The sequence below is a fragment of the Xiphophorus maculatus genome, chromosome 15 (genome assembly GCF_002775205.1).
Source record: "Xiphophorus maculatus strain JP 163 A chromosome 15, X_maculatus-5.0-male, whole genome shotgun sequence".
NCBI lineage: Eukaryota > Metazoa > Chordata > Actinopteri > Cyprinodontiformes > Poeciliidae > Xiphophorus > Xiphophorus maculatus.
In genome coordinates, this window is record NC_036457.1 from 11,428,466 (window position 1) to 11,449,617 (window position 21,152).

At 38.8% G+C, this 21,152-nt stretch overlaps 1 protein-coding gene and 1 pseudogene across 2 annotated transcripts; one reads left to right on the plus strand and one right to left on the minus strand.

Annotated features, from left to right (window-relative positions):
* Nucleotides 1-327: 327 nt before the first annotated feature.
* parp1 (poly(ADP-ribose) polymerase 1) lies at nt 328-19,606 on the minus strand. 2 transcript variants are annotated; one of them, XM_023347914.1, is made up of 23 exons: nt 19,378-19,606; nt 17,431-17,596; nt 17,033-17,148; nt 16,718-16,932; nt 8,140-8,230; nt 7,922-8,038; nt 6,943-7,119; nt 6,682-6,844; nt 5,770-5,910; nt 5,444-5,683; nt 5,299-5,364; nt 5,084-5,216; nt 4,771-4,966; nt 4,559-4,687; nt 4,287-4,370; nt 3,035-3,157; nt 2,805-2,933; nt 2,632-2,730; nt 2,367-2,519; nt 2,152-2,279; nt 2,004-2,065; nt 1,367-1,481; nt 328-936 (listed from the first exon to the last, which is right to left on the minus strand). In XM_023347914.1, exons 1-23 carry the CDS (start codon nt 19,498-19,500, stop codon nt 855-857), a joined length of 3,048 nt encoding a protein of 1,015 aa, XP_023203682.1. In that variant the 5' UTR covers nt 19,501-19,606; the 3' UTR covers nt 328-854. The 2 variants fall into 2 exon arrangements, with proteins under 2 accessions (XP_023203682.1, XP_023203683.1); XM_023347915.1 differs by lacking the exons at nt 328-936; nt 1,367-1,481; nt 2,004-2,065; ... (14 more) ...; nt 7,922-8,038; nt 8,140-8,230 and adding exons at nt 11,751-13,030; nt 13,239-14,629.
* Nucleotides 10,294-11,400, plus strand: LOC102236147 (annotated as a pseudogene).
* Nucleotides 19,607-21,152: the final 1,546 nt, after the last annotated feature.

Consider the following 21,152-nt stretch of genomic DNA (forward strand, 5'->3'; position numbering starts at 1 on the left):
CTTTTCCATTCTTCCACTCCAGAGTTATATGCTAGCTTGTGGTAATCATAAAATTACAATCTAATTTGCGGTTTCAATATAGCAACACAAGAAAAGGTTAAAGGAACATGAACAGGTTGGCAAGGAACTTTAATAAGGTATGCAGGAAAAACAAACCAGTTTGTGTGAGGTTGATTATGCAAAACAGGAATTAAACTTCAATATCTGGATATAATTACCACGTGGTTTAAAGTCAGCCAAGTCCTGGATCATCACATGATCTACAAGAACTTGTAGAAGAATAGAAATTGTTTTTGCGATCAGGAAAAGAAACTAAAGTGACAAATATTTTAGGATGCAGCTTGTTTTATTGCCATGGAGGTAAGCAAGAAAAGTGGAACCTTTAAAGGGGGAAAACAGCATGATAGAAAGAACAAACCAAATATGTACATATCAAACGTTAAAACTGGCAGTCTACAAAATGCAAGAGTCTAGTTCAGAAAAAAAACCCTAACCACAGGTATGCATGTGTGTAGCGTGCATGAACACAGCTCAAAATGGCTTTTACACAGGTGTTATTTATTAAGTAGAGTTTAATGTTCAGGATCAAATACGATCAACTCCTGATGAACATGGTTTATCACTAGTCCTTTTCCTGCACTGCCGTGTGCACTACACATGAACTAACTGTTGATGCCCAGCGCTACAAGCTACAGAACCCGATGAAAATAAAGTAAAATGACTTCACATGGATTAGAGCATAGTATAGCTTCACTCCTCTATATGCAATCTGCTGCAGAAAATGAAGCCAATGCATGTAGCTGCAACAGTGGTCTTTTTTTTTTTTTCCTTGAAGGGTCCAGACAAGATCCTTTTCACCACAGAGATGTCTGGTAGTTAAACCTGATCTTCAGGAGATACTTCAAGTTTATCTGAGCCACATCATATACAATGTACCTGGAGGAGCAGTGGTTAAGGAAAACAAGGTGGACAATACAGTCCAGTGTATTTTATCATATCCGATATATCTGTCATGTTAAAAATAGAATATTGAATAAATTACGATGTAGAATTATTTCTGGCTTTTTCTATTTTCTATTAGTCCTGACCACAACCCCACTCACCCCTCCGCTCATTCCCACACTCAGTCGTCTTTTGACTCCACCCAGTTTGCAGGAACTTTTCAAACTTTGCCATGTGAGGGTTTATTTTTTTCGGAGGGGGGTTAGTTGCACTTTAATGATGACATTGCTCTTTTTGTGTTCAGAAGCTGAAAAAAAAAGAATCATAGTGACAGCAGAAAGACACCTGGCAAAACAAGAAAACTAAAGGGTTATTTCTCAGAATGATCTTTACGTTCACAGGTAAAGAGATAAATAAAGGATACTCGTTGTACAGTAGACTTGTGTCATCAATGTTAGTATTGACTCCTTTTCCCAGAGGCACTTGCACCCCATTCAAAGTGGTAGAAGCATTTGGATCAGGAGCGGTTCTACCCAAACCTGGAAATATAGAAAGACAAAGTAAAAAAAATTAAAAACACAAATGAAACAAAAAATTTAGTCTCCAACACAACCTAAATATAGAACCTTTATAATATTTACAGTACTCTCCGCAAGAATTGACACCCTTAGTAACGATGTGCAAAAGGCCAAAACATAAACTAATATTCGAACAGAGCAGCACAACCTCACTAAAAATTTCTGAAAAGTCACATTTTTAATTTAAAAACATTGATTCAATGGAGGAAAAAATATCAATAAATAATTGGTTTTAAGAAAACCACCAGTTACATAATTTGTGGAATGCTGAACAACTATATTAAAGCATAAGAGAAGAAGATTTCCAGTCTGCTTTGAGAAGTACACTAAAATCTAATTTCATTAACAAAAAAATATATGATATGACACAGTGGCCCATTTCTATTATCCACTCTTCCAAACGTATTTTTATTAGGGGTGCACAAAAACTGTGCATCACATGATCAATCTAATATTTGATGAAGCAATAGTGAAGGTTCTTACCTTTAACACTGTGCTTTCCCTTTGGTAATTTTGTAATGTGAGAGGCTTTCTTCAGTTCATGCCTGTGTTTGTGACACAAAGGATTGTGTTCATTTATACAAACATCAGCCGTTCTTAAACTAAATACATACATAAAATTGCCACTCACATGTTGCCTAGAGCGACCTCTGCCAGCAGAATGAGTCCCACAGGGTCTGACTGAGAGGTGTGACAGTAGTTTGCACTCTTGGACACCATGTCAGCAAAGTACACACCTTTGCCGAACATGTAACCAGTCTGAAACGTTCAAGTGGAATGTATTAGTATTTGAAAACAACAAAGCGCTGCGACATCGAACACCTTCTTTGCATACTGGACACTCACCACTGGGGCCTCTGGAGGTGCAATGCGAAGACCCTGAGACATAATACCAGCATAGTTTGTGGCGCGAGAGCCGTGCCACAGTAGCTGTCGATTGTGTAGCTCCTCGAATGGACGGTAGCGTTGGTGCTCTCCTTCTCGTGCAACTTTGAAGATCTTAAGAGGAGATAACATTGTGAGCTTAAATTTATTACATTAAAAGAGATCGACTTGAAGAAACCAAGCTACTTAAGCAGATTTTATGAACAAACGTGTAATAGCGACGTACGTCTTGCACTTCCAGGGTGTAGGTGTTGTGTGTAGCCGCGTGGGTGTTCTTAACGTATTGCATTATGATCTCAGCCTCCTGCGTGGTCTTGTCAACAACCTGTGGATTATCAAGCATGTTACGCACCTTTCTCGGACAACGGGAAATAAATAAGAAAATGTTTCGCCCCTTACCTCGATCTTAGTTTTGAGTTTCTCATAGTTGATGTCAATTGGATCGTGCTCATTGTCCTGAGCTCCTCCTCTCAGCAAGCTGTAGGCGACCTCGATGTCCAGCAGGTTGTCCAACATCTCAACTTTGGCCTGCAGAGTGTGCAATGAGCATTTGCTCCCAAATTCAGAACTGCTCTTATCAAAGAGATGTAAAGAAAAGAAGATTGTTGTGAGTGGGACAAAAATTTCACCTGAATGTAATCCAGGTTGTTGAGGAGAGGAGGTTTCTTCATGCCGAAGTCATGAGGAATGAGGGTGTAGAAGCGATTGGAGAGATCCAGTATCTGTGCCTCAGGTACGCTGTCTGACACAGCCTATAATAACAATAACAATGTAATAGTTATTAGTTATTAATAGTTAATAACAGTAATAGTAAAAGACAGAAAATCTGACAATAAATGAAACAACAGATCAACATTGCCTATTAAGAGTCATACACTTGAAGACTTTTTAAAGGACAGTGCAGAAAGGTTGTAATGTTTGCCATAGTCTGTAGTGTAGAGGGGCTCACTGCTGGCAGCAAATGATACAGGTTTAAGCTTGCATTGAGGTGGATCGTCTACAATGTAATCAAGACTACTTAAGGACGGCTGATATAACTATAATAAGATGCTGACAGTCTGCCAAAGCAGAAGGACTGTGGCATTGTCTACAAGATGGGGCCCTATGATTTCTGCATGGTGAAAAATTCATAGATACAAAAAAACTCAAGTATAAAGAGAAACCCTTGCACAATTTGTTTATGATGACATGTTATCTAATGAATCTGCATTTTCTGAGAAAAAAAAGAAAAAAAAAACCTTTAACAACTTTTGCAATAACGTTTCGAATGAACCAACAGCGACAGACTATATTGGTCACTGCAGTTTTCTTTCATTGGCTGCACACGATGAACCGAAGCTGCATGCTGTGACCTGAATGATCAGCAAGACATATCAAAACAGGGAGGAAGAAAACTGCTCAATCATCAAAAAAACCTACGCAAAATAAAGATGCTGTTTTATTAACGATGTTTTGTAGCCGTCTGTGCTGAATCGATGACAAATTTAGTGGAACTATTTTAGAATATTAAGTTTATGTGAAAAATGTTTTGGCTTCTTCACATTTATGTAGCATATGAATCATGTTACAACTTCTTTTTTCTACACAAAAATATTAATGAACAACTGACATATTTTAATAACATCAGAATACTGTCAAATCATTTCCATTATTCTTATATTTTTTGCTATTTAACAGACTAAGTTAGTTTTATACAAGGCAGATTTTGTGCTCATCTGTTCTTTGCTCTAAAGCAGACTTCACTAACAAAGTTGCACAATCTGGTGAAAATCTGCTGGAAAATGTGATTATAATTTCAATTTAAAAGAAAAAAGTCTTGATATTCTTGCAATATTACCCAGACATAGCAAGAACATCAGATATTTACTGTTTATAACCAACCTGCTGTACTTCAGTCAGAAGAGCATAGGCACTCTGGATTTGTCTCTTACTCAGCTTGCCAAGTGGCATCTTCTGCAGATCAATCTGTAAACAGGACAAGAACAAAAAGACCTCACTAAAACTAAAATAGCATATTAAATTTGCAGTACAGACAAAAAAAATAAATAAATAAAAAAGCCTCAGCAATTAATATTTACTACTTAGAACAAAACTGCTGAGAAAAAGGACAAAAAAAAAAAATCTAACATCTCACATTTTAAAAGAAGGATTACCTCAAACTCAACCATGGCCTTCTTCATGCTCTCTACATCAAAAATCATCTTGATCAGATCCTGAACTGGTTTGTCCAGCTTAGACTTAGTGCCAGCAGAGGCCGTCAGTCGTCTCACAGCTTCCTCATCCTGAAAAGAAAGCATTGCAAAACATAAACCTCAAACTGCACTGGAAGGTTTTGTTTTTAAGGTTTGTGGGTCTGTGTTGGTACCTGTCCATAGTCAATCTCCAGAGGGTAGAACTTGTTTGGATATTTAGTGAAGTTGGAGGTACCCCAATCATTTCCAGTCTTTTCCTTATAAACCCCAAGGAAATTATCCAGCGCAGAGTTCTTGTCGTGGAATTTGTCCAACTTGTTGCCTCCGATGGTGGTGCCCACTCTGCCCCAAGACCTGAAAACCCAGTATCTACAAAACACATAGCAGAAGGACACATGGGTTAAAGTGGTCGAAGGGAAATAACAGCCTGAGACGCAGCATAAGAAACTATTGTGTGAATATTACACTACAACAAAGGGATGTTACCTTTTTTGTACATCTTCCTCCAGCAGCTGCAGCTTATAATAAGAGTTTGTTCCTCTGACGATGTCCACAAGACCCAAAGTAGCACTGTACATCTTCCCATTCTGTTCCAGGACATGGGCATTGTTTTCAAGACCTGCAAAAATACCCATTAAAGTTAGGGGAAAATACGACAAAACACAAAGATTACAATTATAGTCCAGGAATTTTATATCTACCCGAGTCTGGATCCACAGCAGCTCCGCCTTTGACCGTCAGCTTCATCTTCTTGGTCTTACTACCACCTGTATGTTGACAACGTCACTTAATGACCCTCCTTTAGCACTTACACCACTCATAATTACTGCAACTTGCAGCGTTTACCTTCTTCCTCCTTTACCCTGCCGGTGCTCTTAGCAGACAGAGCTCCAGATTTGGAGGTTGCAGCTGGAGCCTGAGGTTCAGCCTTAATTTCTGCGCCCCAGGGAGAGATGGCGTGAAGAGACACCAGCTCCTGAAGAGCTTTACCTGATGACTTGATGTCTGTGAGGAAATTCTCTGAGACGACTCGCACGCCTGCGTCTCTCACTTCCTCCATCTTCTTACCCAACTTCTCCACCTCCTCTGAAAAGATGGTTACAAAAAAACAACAATATCCCATTAAAAATGACATTTCCAATCGTCACAGGCCTAGGTAGGTTGTTACTCACTCTTAGAGCTGAGACAGAGAGAGGCCTTATTGGCAGTGCCGGTAATTTTCCCACCAAGTTCCTCCACAGCTGCCTTCAGATCATCTTTGTTTTTAGATAACTTGCCGACAGCCAGCAGCTTCATGCCAGTTAGAGGTTTGTCTATTTAAGAAAAAGTAGAAAACAATTTCCATAACTCACACTTTGAATCCAAAAAAGAGTCCATTTGAACAGAATACATTTATTTGAATGGAAAAACAAAATAAATCCTAGCTTCATCACAATGCTTTCAAAAGGAACAGAAGTGGAAATTGAAGGACATGTAGTGTTTAAAACCTCAAAAGCTTGGGATGCATTTGATTGAGTCAAGTCTGTTGTTGTGCCAGAGCTGCAAACCCAGAAGTGAAAATTTGCTCAAGTTCAGACAGAGTGGCCAACGCTTGGCACCAATACTAAATGTGTTTCAGGTCCAGGATTTGAGTAGACCATTCTAACACATGCAACCTTAATCTAAATTAGGGTTGCAAACAATTGTCTTATGATTACTTGTTGATTAATGGTTTATTTGAATAAAGTCAGTTCCAATCGATTAACGTCTGCTTAGACCTTTGTTTGTGTTTTAGTTTGGCCGCCACCCAGAAGAGGGCGCTGTTGGTCATCCTTAAGTGGAGCCAGTCAGTGTGCAAACTTAGCAACTTTGTGTCTGTATTTAGCAACAGTTTCTTTCTCAAAATTGAACACCATGCATCATTTCATTCCACTTCACAGATCGTTTGCGTTCGCCTAGATTATAAAAATACTCATTAAACACAAAATATGAGAAGGTTCAAAGAGTTGTGGAAACTTTTTCATGCTACAATAGATGAGAGGACATTAGATATTTAAAATCAGGTGCCCATAGTGTCCTAAAACAAATGTTCAGTTTTCCCTGACCTGAAGGTGCTGCTTCCAGCAGTCGCTCACTGGGAGCACTGGAAGCGCTCGCCAGGGTTTCGGCTTTCGCTGGTTTCAGAGTTTGAGCGGGAGCCTCTTTGGGGTAAACCCTGTCCTGCCCCTTGAATTTAAATTTCTTTAGAAAAGGAACTTCGTGGAATTCCTGAAATGACATGTGAAATGGCCAAATAAAATAGAAACAAAAATCCAAAGTCAGTGTGTTTTTCACTTTCCGAATGCTAATAACAAATAGTGACCCACCTTAGGGACGATAAAGTTTTTGCGTGAAGGAGTTTTGGTTTTGAACACACACTTTGTCCAGGCTGAAATGTCGCCAGAACAGTAATACAAATCTCCTTTAAACACCAGCTGGCCCTTGCACTCCTTACAGGATTCCAGAGCACCGAAGGCCATGCCGTCAGCCAGGCTGTCCAGCACCTAGGTGGAGACAACATTCTCTTCAGACTCTAGGAAACTCCAAAACACTGACATTTACTTAAAAAATGTTTATTTCTAACAATTTCAACTGTTTTGAAAACACGTGCATTAAATCTGGGCTTCATTTTACAAACTACAGAAATTTAAACATGTGCAAGAAACCCTGAAATAAATTCAAATTTTTCAAAACAACCTTTTACCTCTTTAAAATTCTACACTTTTAATTTCATACCAACTCCTAGATTTTTCATGCATTTTTTTAAAAACAACATTTTACAAATTTGAGAGCAAAATAATTGCCTTTGTTTTTATTACCTTATTAAAAGCTGCTTCAAAGTTGTTTTTTAAAAATCAACTTTCAGCACCAACTAAAGCCTGTTATACGTTGACTTATAAAATCTGCACTGAATTATTTTACACTAAATACAGACTCTTTAAAGCTGAGATTATGAATCTCAGATTAACTCATTTTTTGAGCAAAAGTAATTGAAAATGTAATTAAATTAAAAATGAAAGTGTCAACGCAAACACCAAGATTCTGGTCTAAGAATGTTTAAAGGCCAAAAATAATCATGAAACTGCCTTCATCTAATTTTTGAATGAACGTGCATTTATGCCAGTAATTCTTGAAAAACAAACCTAAAACATGTTATGTCAAATGAAAGATACAGTAGACCTAAATAAAATTTTGATTAAAGATTAATATATTTTACGAATCTTATGCACATTTATCATCTGTACACAAAATGTGTGGTTTTACCCACAGAACAGGATTTAAATTTTTTTTTTTTTATTCTCTTACGTTGGACTCTCCGGAGGGAACATCCTGGCCGTTTGCAATCAGCAGCTCCTTCATGTCGTTGACTGAGCAATGTTTCTTCAGCTTGTCTTTAATACCCCAAATCAGCTGGCTTTGATTCTGTTTACATATGCAGACATGATGTGCATTACCAAAACCAGTTTATCAAGGCCAAAGATCTCTAAACATGACTTTATGTATAAAGAAGAAAACAAAAGTACCTTCAATTGCTCCTCAAGCTTCTTCTTCTCCTCATCTTCCTCTTTCTTCTGCTTCTTTGATGCTCCATCCACCTCATCCGCTTTACGCTTCCTGTGGAAACAAACCCAACTTTAGTCGCAAACTTTGGCGGATTTTCAGAGCTCAGAAAGGACGAAGGAAAAGGTCAGAAAACATCATCATCAACTTCCTAAATGAGGCGCAGTGGGACAGAGCACAACAACAAAGGTGAGAACCAAACAAGCTTGAATCTGACACCTTTATTCATTAAAACTAATTCATTAGGGCCCCATCGGTTAACGGACATGCATCCAAACGCAAGCTGGTGCACGTCTGCACCATCCCTGGCGTCGCTGATGATGTCCGGACAGGAAAAATCACCGTCCCAGAGAGACCATTAACACAACGTTAATGACCACCCGTCAGGAGCGTCCTCACTCTGATTTATTTCCACTTTAGGAAAAACAAGACAAAAAACCTCCCTGATCGGACAACAGATGACTGGAGGAGTAAAGAAAGAAGCTATTTAAATCTGAATCTTGCAGCTCTGTTCATACAGAAGATGGCTGTTGTCTAGGTGACACAAATGATGCTCCAACAATCCTAAACGACACATTATGAACCGGTGAGTAACCATACAGCTGTAATGCCTCATATTATTAAACATGATTACGCTTGAATGTAATGACAAGAGTTTTACAAGGATACCAACCAGAAAAAGCTGATATTCCAGTTATTTAATTGGCCATTATTGCATTTTAGGTTTGTTTTCTTGGTGTTTTCATGGTTTTTCTTTTATTTGGTCCAATTTATTTGATTTGTTTTCCCCTTCAAGTCCTCCAAACCTTTCAGTTCTTCTGAGTCTGTTGGTTCCTCAAGTTGAGAAGTTAAGTTCAAGGTGAGGAGTTTTTAAATTACAACTGACTGAATTTTTTTAAGCAAATTCACTTTAACTTCAGTCTTATTTTTAATGTATGTTTTGTTTTATATGATTGATGTTCGTTCCCTTTTTATTTTTCTCATTTATTTAATCGTTTTTAACTTTTTATTCCTACTTGATATGTTAAATTCCACCATCTTTATTCCACCATAAAGATAAGAGAAGTTAAGTTCCCTTATCTTTGACGATAAATTTTATATATACATTTAGAATGTTTATCTGATGCTTCCACATTAAATTTCAGTTCTGCATTTTATGTAACTTTTTTTAAAAATAGTTTTCAAATTATTAATATTGTTACAATGACTGAGCTGAGAAGGAAAAAATGTTTTTGATAGAAACGGTTTTAAATGTATCGGAAAATGAATTGCAAGATTGCAATTGATTGCAAGATTATTCCAATTGTCCCCTAGTTTTAGTACAGCATATGAAATTGTCTGATTTACGTCAAACTCGAAAAGTAAAAAGAATTTTGTTTTACATTGCTTTGCAAAAGTATTTCCACATTTTTGTCATGTTACTACCACAAACTTTTCTGTATTTTAATCAGGATTTTTTGAGAGACCATCACAAAGTAGTAAATAACCGTGCAGCAAAAAAAAAAAGCTAAAATATTTTAACACTTTTTGCATATAAAATCTGAAAAATGTGGCATACATTTGTTGCTCTGGAACTACCCCAAAGTAGTTCCAGAGCAACAAATCAATGTCAGAGGTCATAAATCATCAGTAGGTCTTCTAGTTTGATATTAAACACCCGAACCCAGTAGATAGACTGGTTAACTCTAGTTTTGGGATGGATTTCTTCAGCTGGGACATAAAAACTGGATGATGGGAGGTGAATGGAGCTACAGGAAATTAAGAATAGTTTTGCAAATTTGATCTCCATCCAACCTGATTAAAGTTCAACTGTTGTATAAAAAAATATGGACAAAAACTTCAGTGTTTTACTGTAAAAAGCTGGTGAAAGTGTTAGCGTACGCTAAATGCCTTACAGCTGCAACTGAAGCGAAATGTGATATTACAAAGTATCGACTCAGAGAATGAATACAAACAGACGGCATATTTTGCAGATTAGTTGTAAAAACAATCAGGTATTCTTTCCTTCTGCTTCACACTGGTGGCCTTCTAATCTTTGTTATGACAATACTTTTATAAGACACAGCTTATTTGTTTTCAAAATTAAAATCTGACTTTGATTGACTGGTCTAATTTGTCTTTTTAGGAGAATGATGGAGAACCTGACAGCTCCTTTGTTCCTCCACAATCTCAAACAAAGCACCAACTCATCTCATGGAGATCCACCAAACGTCTCATTGTTTCCCGTTTCCCCGTCTCCATCCCGTCCACCTGCTGATGTTGTCATTTCCCCCAATGTGCCGTACATGACGGCTGAGCTCATCATCGCCCTTTTGTCTACTCTTGGTAATTTGCTGGTCTGCGCCGCAGTGGGTCTCAACCGCAGGTTACGCACCGTCACCAACTACTTCCTAGTGTCGCTCGCAGTCGCAGACATCTGTGTGGGCATCATCGCCATCCCCTGTGCCATCCTGACAGACACCGGCTTACCGCGTTACAACCTCTACCTGTGCCTCCTCATGCTCAGCGTTTTGATCATGTTCACGCAGAGCTCCATCTTCAGCCTCCTGGCGGTGGCTGTGGAGCGCTACATCGCCATCTTCATGCCCTTCCGCTACCGTGTCCTGATGACGCCTCGCAACGCCATCCTGGTGATCCTCGCCACATGGTTGCTGGCCTTCCTCATCGGGCTTGTGCCTCTCATGGGCTGGCACAAGACGCCGCCCGATTCCGGCCACTGCTTCTTTGTGCTGGTGGTGGACATGACCTACATGGTCTATTTCAACTTCTTCGCCTGCGTGCTGGCGCCCCTCGTCATCATGTTCCTCATCTACGCTCAGATCTTCGTCACGGTCAAACAGCAAGTGCGACGGATCGGACCGGAGCAGCGGAGCCGTGCCGAGGGCCAGAGCCGAGCGGCGGCCAGCATGCGGCGGGAGATGAAGATGGCCACGTCTCTCTTCCTGGTTCTTTTTCTCTTCACCGTCTGCTGGATCCCTCTTCACATCATCAACTGCTTCCTGCTGCTCTGTCCGCGCTGCCCCGTGCCGTTCGAACTGCTGCTCGCCGCCATCATCCTGTCGCACGCCAACTCTGCCGTCAACCCGTTCCTGTACGCGTACACCATGACGGCTTTCAGAGACACGTTCAAGGCTATTTTCTTGTGCTGCAGGACATTGCGAGACAGAGAGGAGTCGAACCAGCACAACAGAGGAGAAGAAAGAAACACCAGGTCGAACCAGTGATCCACAACAACACTGTAAATATTACTGTCCATTTTTCCAAGTTAAAATTCCTAATATTAAAGAACTTTCTCCTGGTCCATACTGGGAGGCAGTGTTGTGTTCAAGACCACCTAACCCGAGACCAAGACAAGACCAAGACCAGAGTGTATCGAGACCGAGACAAGACCAAGACTTTTAGGGTCCGATACCAAGTCAAGACCAAGACCGAGGGAAGTCGAGACCGAGTCAAGACCAAGACCAGCGCCAGTATGTGACAATAAAATGTGAAACATGATCAAAATCACTAAAATTGATCTAAAAGACCCACATTCACGTAAAAACACCTAGATATTTTACACAGAGAACTGGAATAAACATAAACATCTTTATTTAGTACTTCTATGTTGTAATCACAGAATTTCAAACAATCAAAGTCGATCAAAATAGTATTTTCTCTGCCTTTCATGAACAGTACATACATTTATGTTGTTTTTAAATGTGCTATTTCAAAACCATGTGCAAATATGTAAAACTGAAAAAATGCCAATCATTTCTCTCGTTTCTCTCTCGTATACAGATTATAGCTACATTATATAACTTTTCTTAAATAAATCTATATCTATCACCAAGTTGTGACAATATGTTATGAGACAGATAATTTGTTGAAAAAAAGATTGATCTCCTTCACTTCCTCCCTGAGCGACTACTGCCATCTGCAGAAATACAAACCCCATTGAAATACGTGCACAAAAACATGACTGACTTTTATCAGTTCTAAGACCCTTTTGCTGGATCAGATGGTTTGTTTTTGACCAAGCAGTGTATTTCTCCAGTTAGCACTGGGAACATGGAGAAAAGGCAGAGGAGCTCAATATTTTCACAGCTTGTCGGTCTCATAACATACTGACACAACATAGTGACATAAATATATAAAAAAAACTATATAACTTTTACAAAGATATTTTTTTGTTTTAACAAAGTTACATACTGCATCTTTAACTCTGCTGTTGAATGGATGTAGCAACTTATACATAACATACATAATAAAGAAATCTGACATTTAGAGGCCCAACTGCATGCGTTTCAAAAATAAAATTATACAACTGGAAGCAGTTTCATAATACGCCAAAGCTTTAGAAAATGTCAATGGCAAAACTCGAGAACAAGGATAACCATGTAGTTGAACAGTGGATGAAATAAAGTAGGTGATACATAAAATTAGTTTAAAGTAAGGTTTCATTGCACTTCAGAAAGATTAGAGACTGCAGCATTTTTGCACCTAAACGTGCACGATGGGGTCTCATTACAATGCCTCCTCGACTAAAAACCCTTTCCACTGGTGCAGAGGAGGCAGGGACGGATAGCACTTTCAAAGCCAAATTGTGCAGTTGAGGATATTTGGACTGGTTTTCTCCCCAGAAGGCAAGAGCATTGTCACTGTCACAGTCTCTTATATTATTAAAGTATCTGTTTAATTGTGTTGCAATACTTGAATTCTGGACAGAGGAGCTGTGCTTCTTATGTGCCTTGTAGCGTGACAGAAGTCGAGGGCATTTGGCTGGTGGCGAATGACTGGTTGGATCCACATTCATGGCTTCTGAGCACTTGTCATCTGTACTCTCCATGTTCTCCACCCCAAAGATCAATGTGTCTGAAAAACACAAACACAATGACTGTGTTAGTTTTCAAGAACTTTGAGTGTACAAAATAATGTTTATGACAAAAGTAAACTGATGAAAAGAAGACTATAAATTCCACTTTATGATTTAAGGCTTTATGTGCTACGAATTTGAGACATTTTAAAATTTATAATTTTGCAAATAAGACTTTTTTTTCAGCAAAGAAAAATGCATACCAACCTGTCAGTGTCTTCTTAAGTTCATCTCTGAACTTCTTCACCGATGCTGCATTACCTCCGTTGGTAACATCTAAATCCACCCAGCTTAAGCCAAACTGTGGATCCAGCATGGCAGCAAAGAAGTACACATCATGGTTAAAAGGTTCCTCTCTTCCACTGTCTTTGGCCATGTTTGTTTTTGTAAAGATTCCAGAAAATCTTTTCACCAGAGACTGCTGGAGGGCTCTGACCAACGGCCGGCACTGCATTCGGGTCTCCTCCATCTTGAGGAGGTGTGTGTTCAAGTCCAGTACAGTTGGAACCACCATACTAATAGTCACTGATCTTTCCCCTTGGGTCAGCTCTGTTGCTTCAGCAAATGGAGAAAGAACTATACATAGCTCCTTTAGCTGGTTCCACTCCCGCGCACTGAACACGACATCCTCATAGTCTTTGTTGCACATTTCACTGAGTGATTTGTGTTCTAGAGTTGTAAGGGCCTGTACTTGTTTAAATGTACTGTTCCAACGAGTTGTATTTGCAGCTGGAACACTTTTATTGGTGCCAAATGCAGCCTCAAACTTATCTTTAAATTGTGAGCTGCTATGTAAAAGGGTTGCGAACTTTGACGTTTTTGCTATGGTGCGAGAAATGGTCTTGACCTCCTTCATACCATCATGCACAACTAACTGGAGAGAGTGTGCAAAGCAGGAAAGACGTTCACCAGATGACCATGGTAAGTCAATGTCTTCCTCTGAATTAATGTCCTCCCACAAGTGCTCGTCATCTAAATTATCCTCTTCACTCTCACTGTCATCAGATTGCTGCTGGGGCATGTGTACTTTGAAAGCACATTTCATATTGGGTGCATTGTCTGTTATGATATAGCTAATTTTGTCACGAATACCATATTCCTCAGTGATCTCCTCAAAGGCAGACGCAATGTGCTCTCCAGTATGCCTCCCTGTAAAACGCCTACAGTCCAGCAGGTAGGATTCAAGTGCATAGCAATCTTTAGATTTGTAGCACACATGGGCAGTCACCCCAAGAAAGGAGCGTAGCCTGCGATCAGACCAAAGGTCAGTTGTTAATGACACAGACGACTGGGTCTTCAGTTTCTCCAAGACAGTTTCCTTGACTTTTCTGACCAATTCTGGAATTCGTCTCTCAGAAACTGTTTTTCTAGAGATTGGTGTGTATTTACTGTCCAGGACTTCAAGAAAGTGTTTAAAGTGTCCATTTTCCACGAGGGAGAGGGGCAGACAACATCCAATGATCAAATCTTGAACAATGGCTTCACTGATGGCTTGCTGCCTTGGCGATTGTGGGCTGTAGAGCTGCACTTTCTGTGTAAATAACGATATTGTTGGCTGTGTGACATCACTCTGTTGCCCTGCCTTGTATTCCAGGAACCTAATAAATAGGACATAGAAATCAGTTTATCTGATCATATGAACATCAATTACATAAGAAAACAACCTTAAAAATAAGTAGGAACTTTACAAATACATGTCAAATATGTGTAATGTAATGTTACTAGAAACGCATGTAGATAAACAAAATGCAAATCAATGGTATTTTGGCCATCACATTTTTGAAATGGATAAACAAGTAAGTTAAATGACTGATATGGTATGAACCATAGAGAGTGAACTGGTAAAAAGTTACTTATTGACCTGAAATTGTAAATGGCAACATAACAATGTGGTTTCTAAAAGTAATTTGCCTATATCCATACAAAGCAACTAATTTATTAATTTTTCATAAGGTGAGGCATATTAGTCTCTTCACTCTCTGCTTATATCTATAGACTAGTTCCCACAGCCAAACAACAGAGCATCACCTCCACGTCTTATCTTCAATGTCAGGAGCTATATCCAGCTCCTAAGGTCAATGTAACTTACATTGACCTTAGTTCATAATTATGAGACAGTGAATGAATTCATTCACTGTCTCATAATTGTTTTTCATGAGAAAGAAAAAATCTAACTTAGGAACAGGATGTTATTATATGTCCAGTCGACTCAGTCTCTCAAGGTTAACTGCATTTGCTTACTTCCCTTAATAATGTTAATTGTAGGACCAATGCAAGAAAATACAACTTATTTAAGGTTAAGCATATCAGGTTTGGCACATTAATAAATTATATATGATGGCTTTGGAGACATTGGGGTTACCCACCAGCACAAGCCAGCACATGCTGACAGAACCATTACGTTCTGTCATGGTTACGTTACAGAACGTAACCATTACGAACCATTACGTTCTGTCATGGTGACTTATTGACAGAACCATTACGAACCATTGTTCTGTCATGGTTACGTACGTCACCTTATTATGGTTATTAATAAACATAGGTAGAGACTTCCACATCAGTCTTCTCCTTCATGAGAAGTATTGAACAAGAACCAAAATATATTACGATTATCTATTCAGACTTTTATTTTTGCTCTGCTTCCACCTATGTGCTGCAATCCACTCATGAAGCCGACAGAAATACGGAGACATGTTCAGGAAAGCTGTAATTGAAACAGCGTTGTCCATGCACAACACGAATCAACACTTCTTTAAATTAAATCAGTAATGTCCGACATGTTTTCACAAACACTACTAGGTGACAACTTGTGCATCAAGCTAGGTGGCAAATAGCGGATAAGAAAGGAGAACATTCACCCTAAAAGATAAAGCATACATATATAACTTTAGCTAACTTAATATGTGTAGCTAATATTGAAATAAGAACTGTGTGATGGCCGGGTAGAATAATTTTGATACCGAGGAAATTGCTTACGTTAACTTGCTAGCTTTCCTAATATCACTTTTACACACAGCTTACCTTTCTTTGTGCTTTCTTTCAAGGTGTCGATAAAAGTTGGACGTAGTCCCCACCGTCTCTGATAGTGAAGCACTGCAGAACTTACATTGCGCTGTATGCTTTTTTCTCAATGTTGCTTTACAAATGTATTGTTTGTGATTTAAATAGCCAAATTTTATAACCGATGATTTGGCCGACATCTTATCCCCTTCTCAGACAACCACTTGTAACTTTCAATCGAAGTGCTGCAGTCCGCGCTCAAGGTGAAAGGGGGTGGGGCGACAGCAGTTAAAAAAACAACAACATGCATTTACCAATGAGACGGGTTATTGCTTGGATTTGAATCAGGAGTGCATCCAATAAAAAGAAGGATCTTAAAGAAATTGATACTGATGATTTAGCGTTATTTTCACAGTTGTGGTCTTGACCGGTCTTGAAATAAAATACCGAGTCCTCAATGTCCGAGACCGAGACAAGACCGAGACCGAATGTGGTCGAGTCCGAGACAAGACCGAGACTATCAAAAAATGGTCTTAAGACCGGTCTCGAGACCAAGACCGTTTTCGAGTACTACAACACTGGTTGCAGCTCTATTCTCCATATTTATTCTCCAGGCCTGGAAAGTACTTTAATCCCAGGCTTACCCAGACTGTTTAGGAACCTGTTTGTTCTGTTTTTCCTCTCACCCTTCAGATTTAACAGCAGGCAGCCTCTTCTTCAGCTCCTCCTGGTCTTCTGCACGCAGCGCGTTGAATCCCTTCAGCTGGGCGGCGTTGCATTCGGGCCTAAACACCAGCTCCTCCCTGCGGGACACGAAGCACGCCGTGTGGTACCAGCGGTCGATCAGGCCCAGCTGAGGCTTCTCCGGGTCCACCGTCTTCTTGGACACACGAATCTGGTCCTGAACGAGAGTCCAGAAGACGCCAGACGTGTGAGAAAAAAAATCTCTGCGAAGCAACTAGATTTAGTTACTGTGCAATGGGCGCAAGATTGGTGCAAACCTTTTCTATTTTCTGCTCGCAGCCTTTGCATGTGCTGCGGTTCGACTTGGCATATTCCACCGCAAAATCATTCAGAGTCTTTTCTCCTTTAGCTGCACTCTTCTGGCTACCTTTTCCTGCAAAAATGTCAAAAATTAATTAACTTAATCCAGCAATATCTTTACAACAATAAATGGAAAAAGCCAGTTATCATAAACAAATCAGCAGATGTTTGTTTTTCCACTTTGATCACATTGTGATCACTAAAAAAACCACACTGTTGACTTAACAAGACCTTTTACGAGCCATTTAAACCAGACAGCTTAATTAGGTTCGCTTAGAACCTAATTAAAGATTAGAAGTAGATTAGAAGCTTAGAAGTACGGACGACCCATCGTCTTCAGGAACCGAGCACTGACCTATTCCGACAGCTCCGCCGCTCTCGATGGCCTTTTTCACCTTCTCCTGGTCCTCCCAGCGCAGATCGGAAAATCCGGCGATGTCAGCCGTGGACTGAGCCGCCGCTCGCAGCCAGAAGCAGGAGAAGTGGTGCCAGTGGGGGACCTTCCCGTCAAACATGGGCGACTGCAGGACGAACGTCACAAAGTGTCCACAGAAGGTTTACAACGAAGCAACAGCAAACATTAGGTATGGGGCGTGTGTCACACGATCATGTGAACGTTTCAGCGAGGAGATGTAATCACAATCACTTGAAGTTTTTGCTCCCCTAAAAGATTTAAATGGTCTTTATTGTTTTATTTGAAAACTAGAAAGGTTGAATAAAAAAAAACGTAGTCATATTTTGAATGTAGAACTGAAATAATTACAACTGAATTATTTACTGTGCATCTGCACCAAGTTAAAAATATTTTGAAAACTATAATAAATCTAAAATCTTTCTTCTAACAGCTTCCTGTTAACGCTTTAATGGCTGGACTTCATAGGAATTTATTCTGTCAATAATAACTTGATTTACCAAATGTAATGAATATTTTTTTTATTATTATGCTTTTATCTACATCTTGCACAGAAAGAAGGGAAGTGTTTGTGTTTATTTATACATATATTTGAAATTAATAAACATATTATACAAGTTTTTTGCTGAGATGTCAATTGGGAAAAAACTGTTTTAAATTTGTTTCATTTTTGAAACATTTCAAATAAGATGTTGGTGCAGAAAGTAATTATTTCGACAAAATTGTAACAAAATTATTTTAAATTTTTTTATATCTTAATTTAATGTAATACAACTGCAGGATTATATTTTTGGATATGTGTATGAATTTAAATAAATCTAAAATAATTCCAACTACTTTCTCCTATGTTAGTATTTTAGTTCACTGAGATTTTGACAAAATATTTTATTTCTGCCTTATGTATCAGTTATTTTTAAATGAGTTATGTTTTTTATTTACACTGAAAAAGGAAGAAACTTTGATTAAACCCCAAATTTGCACACACAAGCTTGCAAGGTGCACCAGTAGTTTTAGTAAATCAAAACAGAAGGCGACTAATTTGCTTAGAAATGAAAAAGACAAGAATATCTAAGGAGATTCAAATATTTTTAGCTTTTCGAATAAGAAGTGATCATCTTCGGTTACACTGTCAAAGATGTAAATAAATCAATCAAATGAAAAAAAAGTAAACATTTCTAGGCAGAAATGGCTACGCTTTTTTTTTTTTTTATATCTCATTGATCCTGCAAAGTCAGAGGATGAGGAGAAAAAAAAAATAAAACATTTTATGAATTTTTTGATTAGTGCTCATTCATTAACATTGTCAGCGTCCATTAGGTGATAAAACTGGTGGAACTGCTGACTTTTGCTGAAAGAACTGACTCACTAATTAAACCTGAACTAAATAATTACCCTTTAGAGTTAAAAAAAAAGGAGAATGATTGCAAAGCAGGAGCTGCTCCAGGGGCCCATGAATCAGGAGGCTGACTTTAAGAAGCCTCATAAGCAGGTTTTAGACTCTTAAAGTAATTATTTCTCCAAGGGGAGGCGCAGCAGTGTGCACTGTTTGGAGGAGCTGTAGATTCAGTCTAAACTTTATTATTATGTGCCTATTTACTGATATATACACCTTTTGAATCGTCCAGGGAAGTACAAGACAACAAATGTAAAGACAATCTGAGCGGTTCTTTGTGAGCAACAACTTAGCACACAATGTCAGCCATTTAAATGCTAACTAGGGCCTCACTGAGCTGAACAGAAACCACTTTTTCCATCAGCATTTTCCAGCTTTCTAACTAGTTCACAATGACTCCATGTGTTCACAATAAGCCACATCCGTTATAAGCCAGTATGCACTTAGTTAGTTGATTTATTCTCGGGTAAATCAACAGCAGACCTGAACCATCTCACCTGAACCATGATGGCCATCCTCAGCGAGTCTTTAGCGATGCTATCTTTGCATTTCTTGCAAGAGGCGCGGCCGCTTTTAGCGTACTCCGCCTTGTACAGCTTCTCCTCCTGGTTGTCCGCCATAGCTGTGTGTGGTGATGATGCAAAACAAAGAGAAGAGACTGTGAAAGCAACTTTCTCCCGGCCGGCGACACAACAATCACAGGCAGAGGAGTCAGCTAAGCCCGCGTGCCTCCACAGAGAGGAAACTGCACGAAGAGTACTCACTCTGAACAGATTTTCAAAAACTTTTTTTTAAGTAATAAAGATTACATTATTATTATTATTATTATTATTATTATTATTATTATTATTATTATTATTATTATTAAGCAAATATAAGTGTCCGAGCTTTGTCTGAGGAATGCTAACACATAGATATGATTACATTTCCAACATCCCCTTGCAGCTTTCACTGCATGTTTAGGGTTATTGTCCTTCACCGCAGCTTTAAGCCTTTTGCCGTCCATCTCAGGGTTCATTTAGCCTTTCTCTGATGTCTCTGTGGTAATCTTCCCACCAGTCTTGGCCGGCTTCCCCATTCCCATTGAAGTTGCCACCACTGTGTTTCATCATGAGTTCAGGGCACAAAAGCTTTTCATTGAGAGACTCAAATTAAGCAATAACTTGTAATGTCACAAGCTGCAAACAGGAATTTTTGTCCCTTCCCCCAAAATGCCAGATTTGTGTAGCCCATGACTAATAGTTATCAGCAGATTCTCACATCTGAACTGTTTCTTCAGTTTCTCAGAGTTTGCTTGTGTCTTCTCAGCTGCTTTTCTGATAAATGCCAGCCTTTCCATCCTTTCTCCATTTTCAAACAACGCATTACCAGTGTTCTGTCATAGATTCAAAGTTTGGAAACTTCTCAACTACAACCTAATCCCTGACCTGTCTGGTGTATCCTTGGTCTTCCTGACGCTGCCTGTTCAATAATATTGTCTAAAAAAAAAGACCTAGTGTGGTTACTGAGGTAAAATTACACAAAGGCACATTCTAGTTACTAATTATATAACAACTAAAGACAGCTAGGTGCACTGAATTTTATTTAGGAGCACCATAGTAATGGGGGTACTAAAATAAATGTTCATTTTATTTTTTAAAAATATTGAAGATTTTTTTGCATAATTTCACATTTTATTGCTCATCTTTCTGTTTCCACACATTATGTGATCACGCTGCATCAGGTAACCTGTTCTTCAGTTTGCACTTTATCTGTTCTACATCTTTATTATTTACGGTTAACTCCTATTGTTGTTGCCTAGCAAGTCTTATTTCACATCAACTAATTTTTCTTGTTTTATTCAAACTGTTTCACGTCTTTATCTTTAATGCATTTTATATTCTGGGTAAAATCTGCTAGTCTGAACCTTGGGTCCTTAAGTCTTTAGCCATTATCTTTTTTGATTACATTCTTTATACCAGCGAGTGAACCATCTTCGAAATAGACGATTGTCAGCGAATACCCGCGGTAGTTGCAGTCATGACCAATGGAGATGCAGAAAAGTCAAACTCAGGATTTCACTAATACTGTTATAAAATACGATTTCTTTACACAGTCTGGTGCAAGTGTTCTGGTAAAATTTAGAAGAAGAAAAAAGCCTTCTAATCTGTTAAAGGTATTTGATTTATAATCCACACTTTCATTTAAGATTAACCTTAAATCCTGCAGCAAATTTTCTTGAGGACGTGGAAAATTTCTATGTTAATCATCACAAAAGGGAACATTTGACACT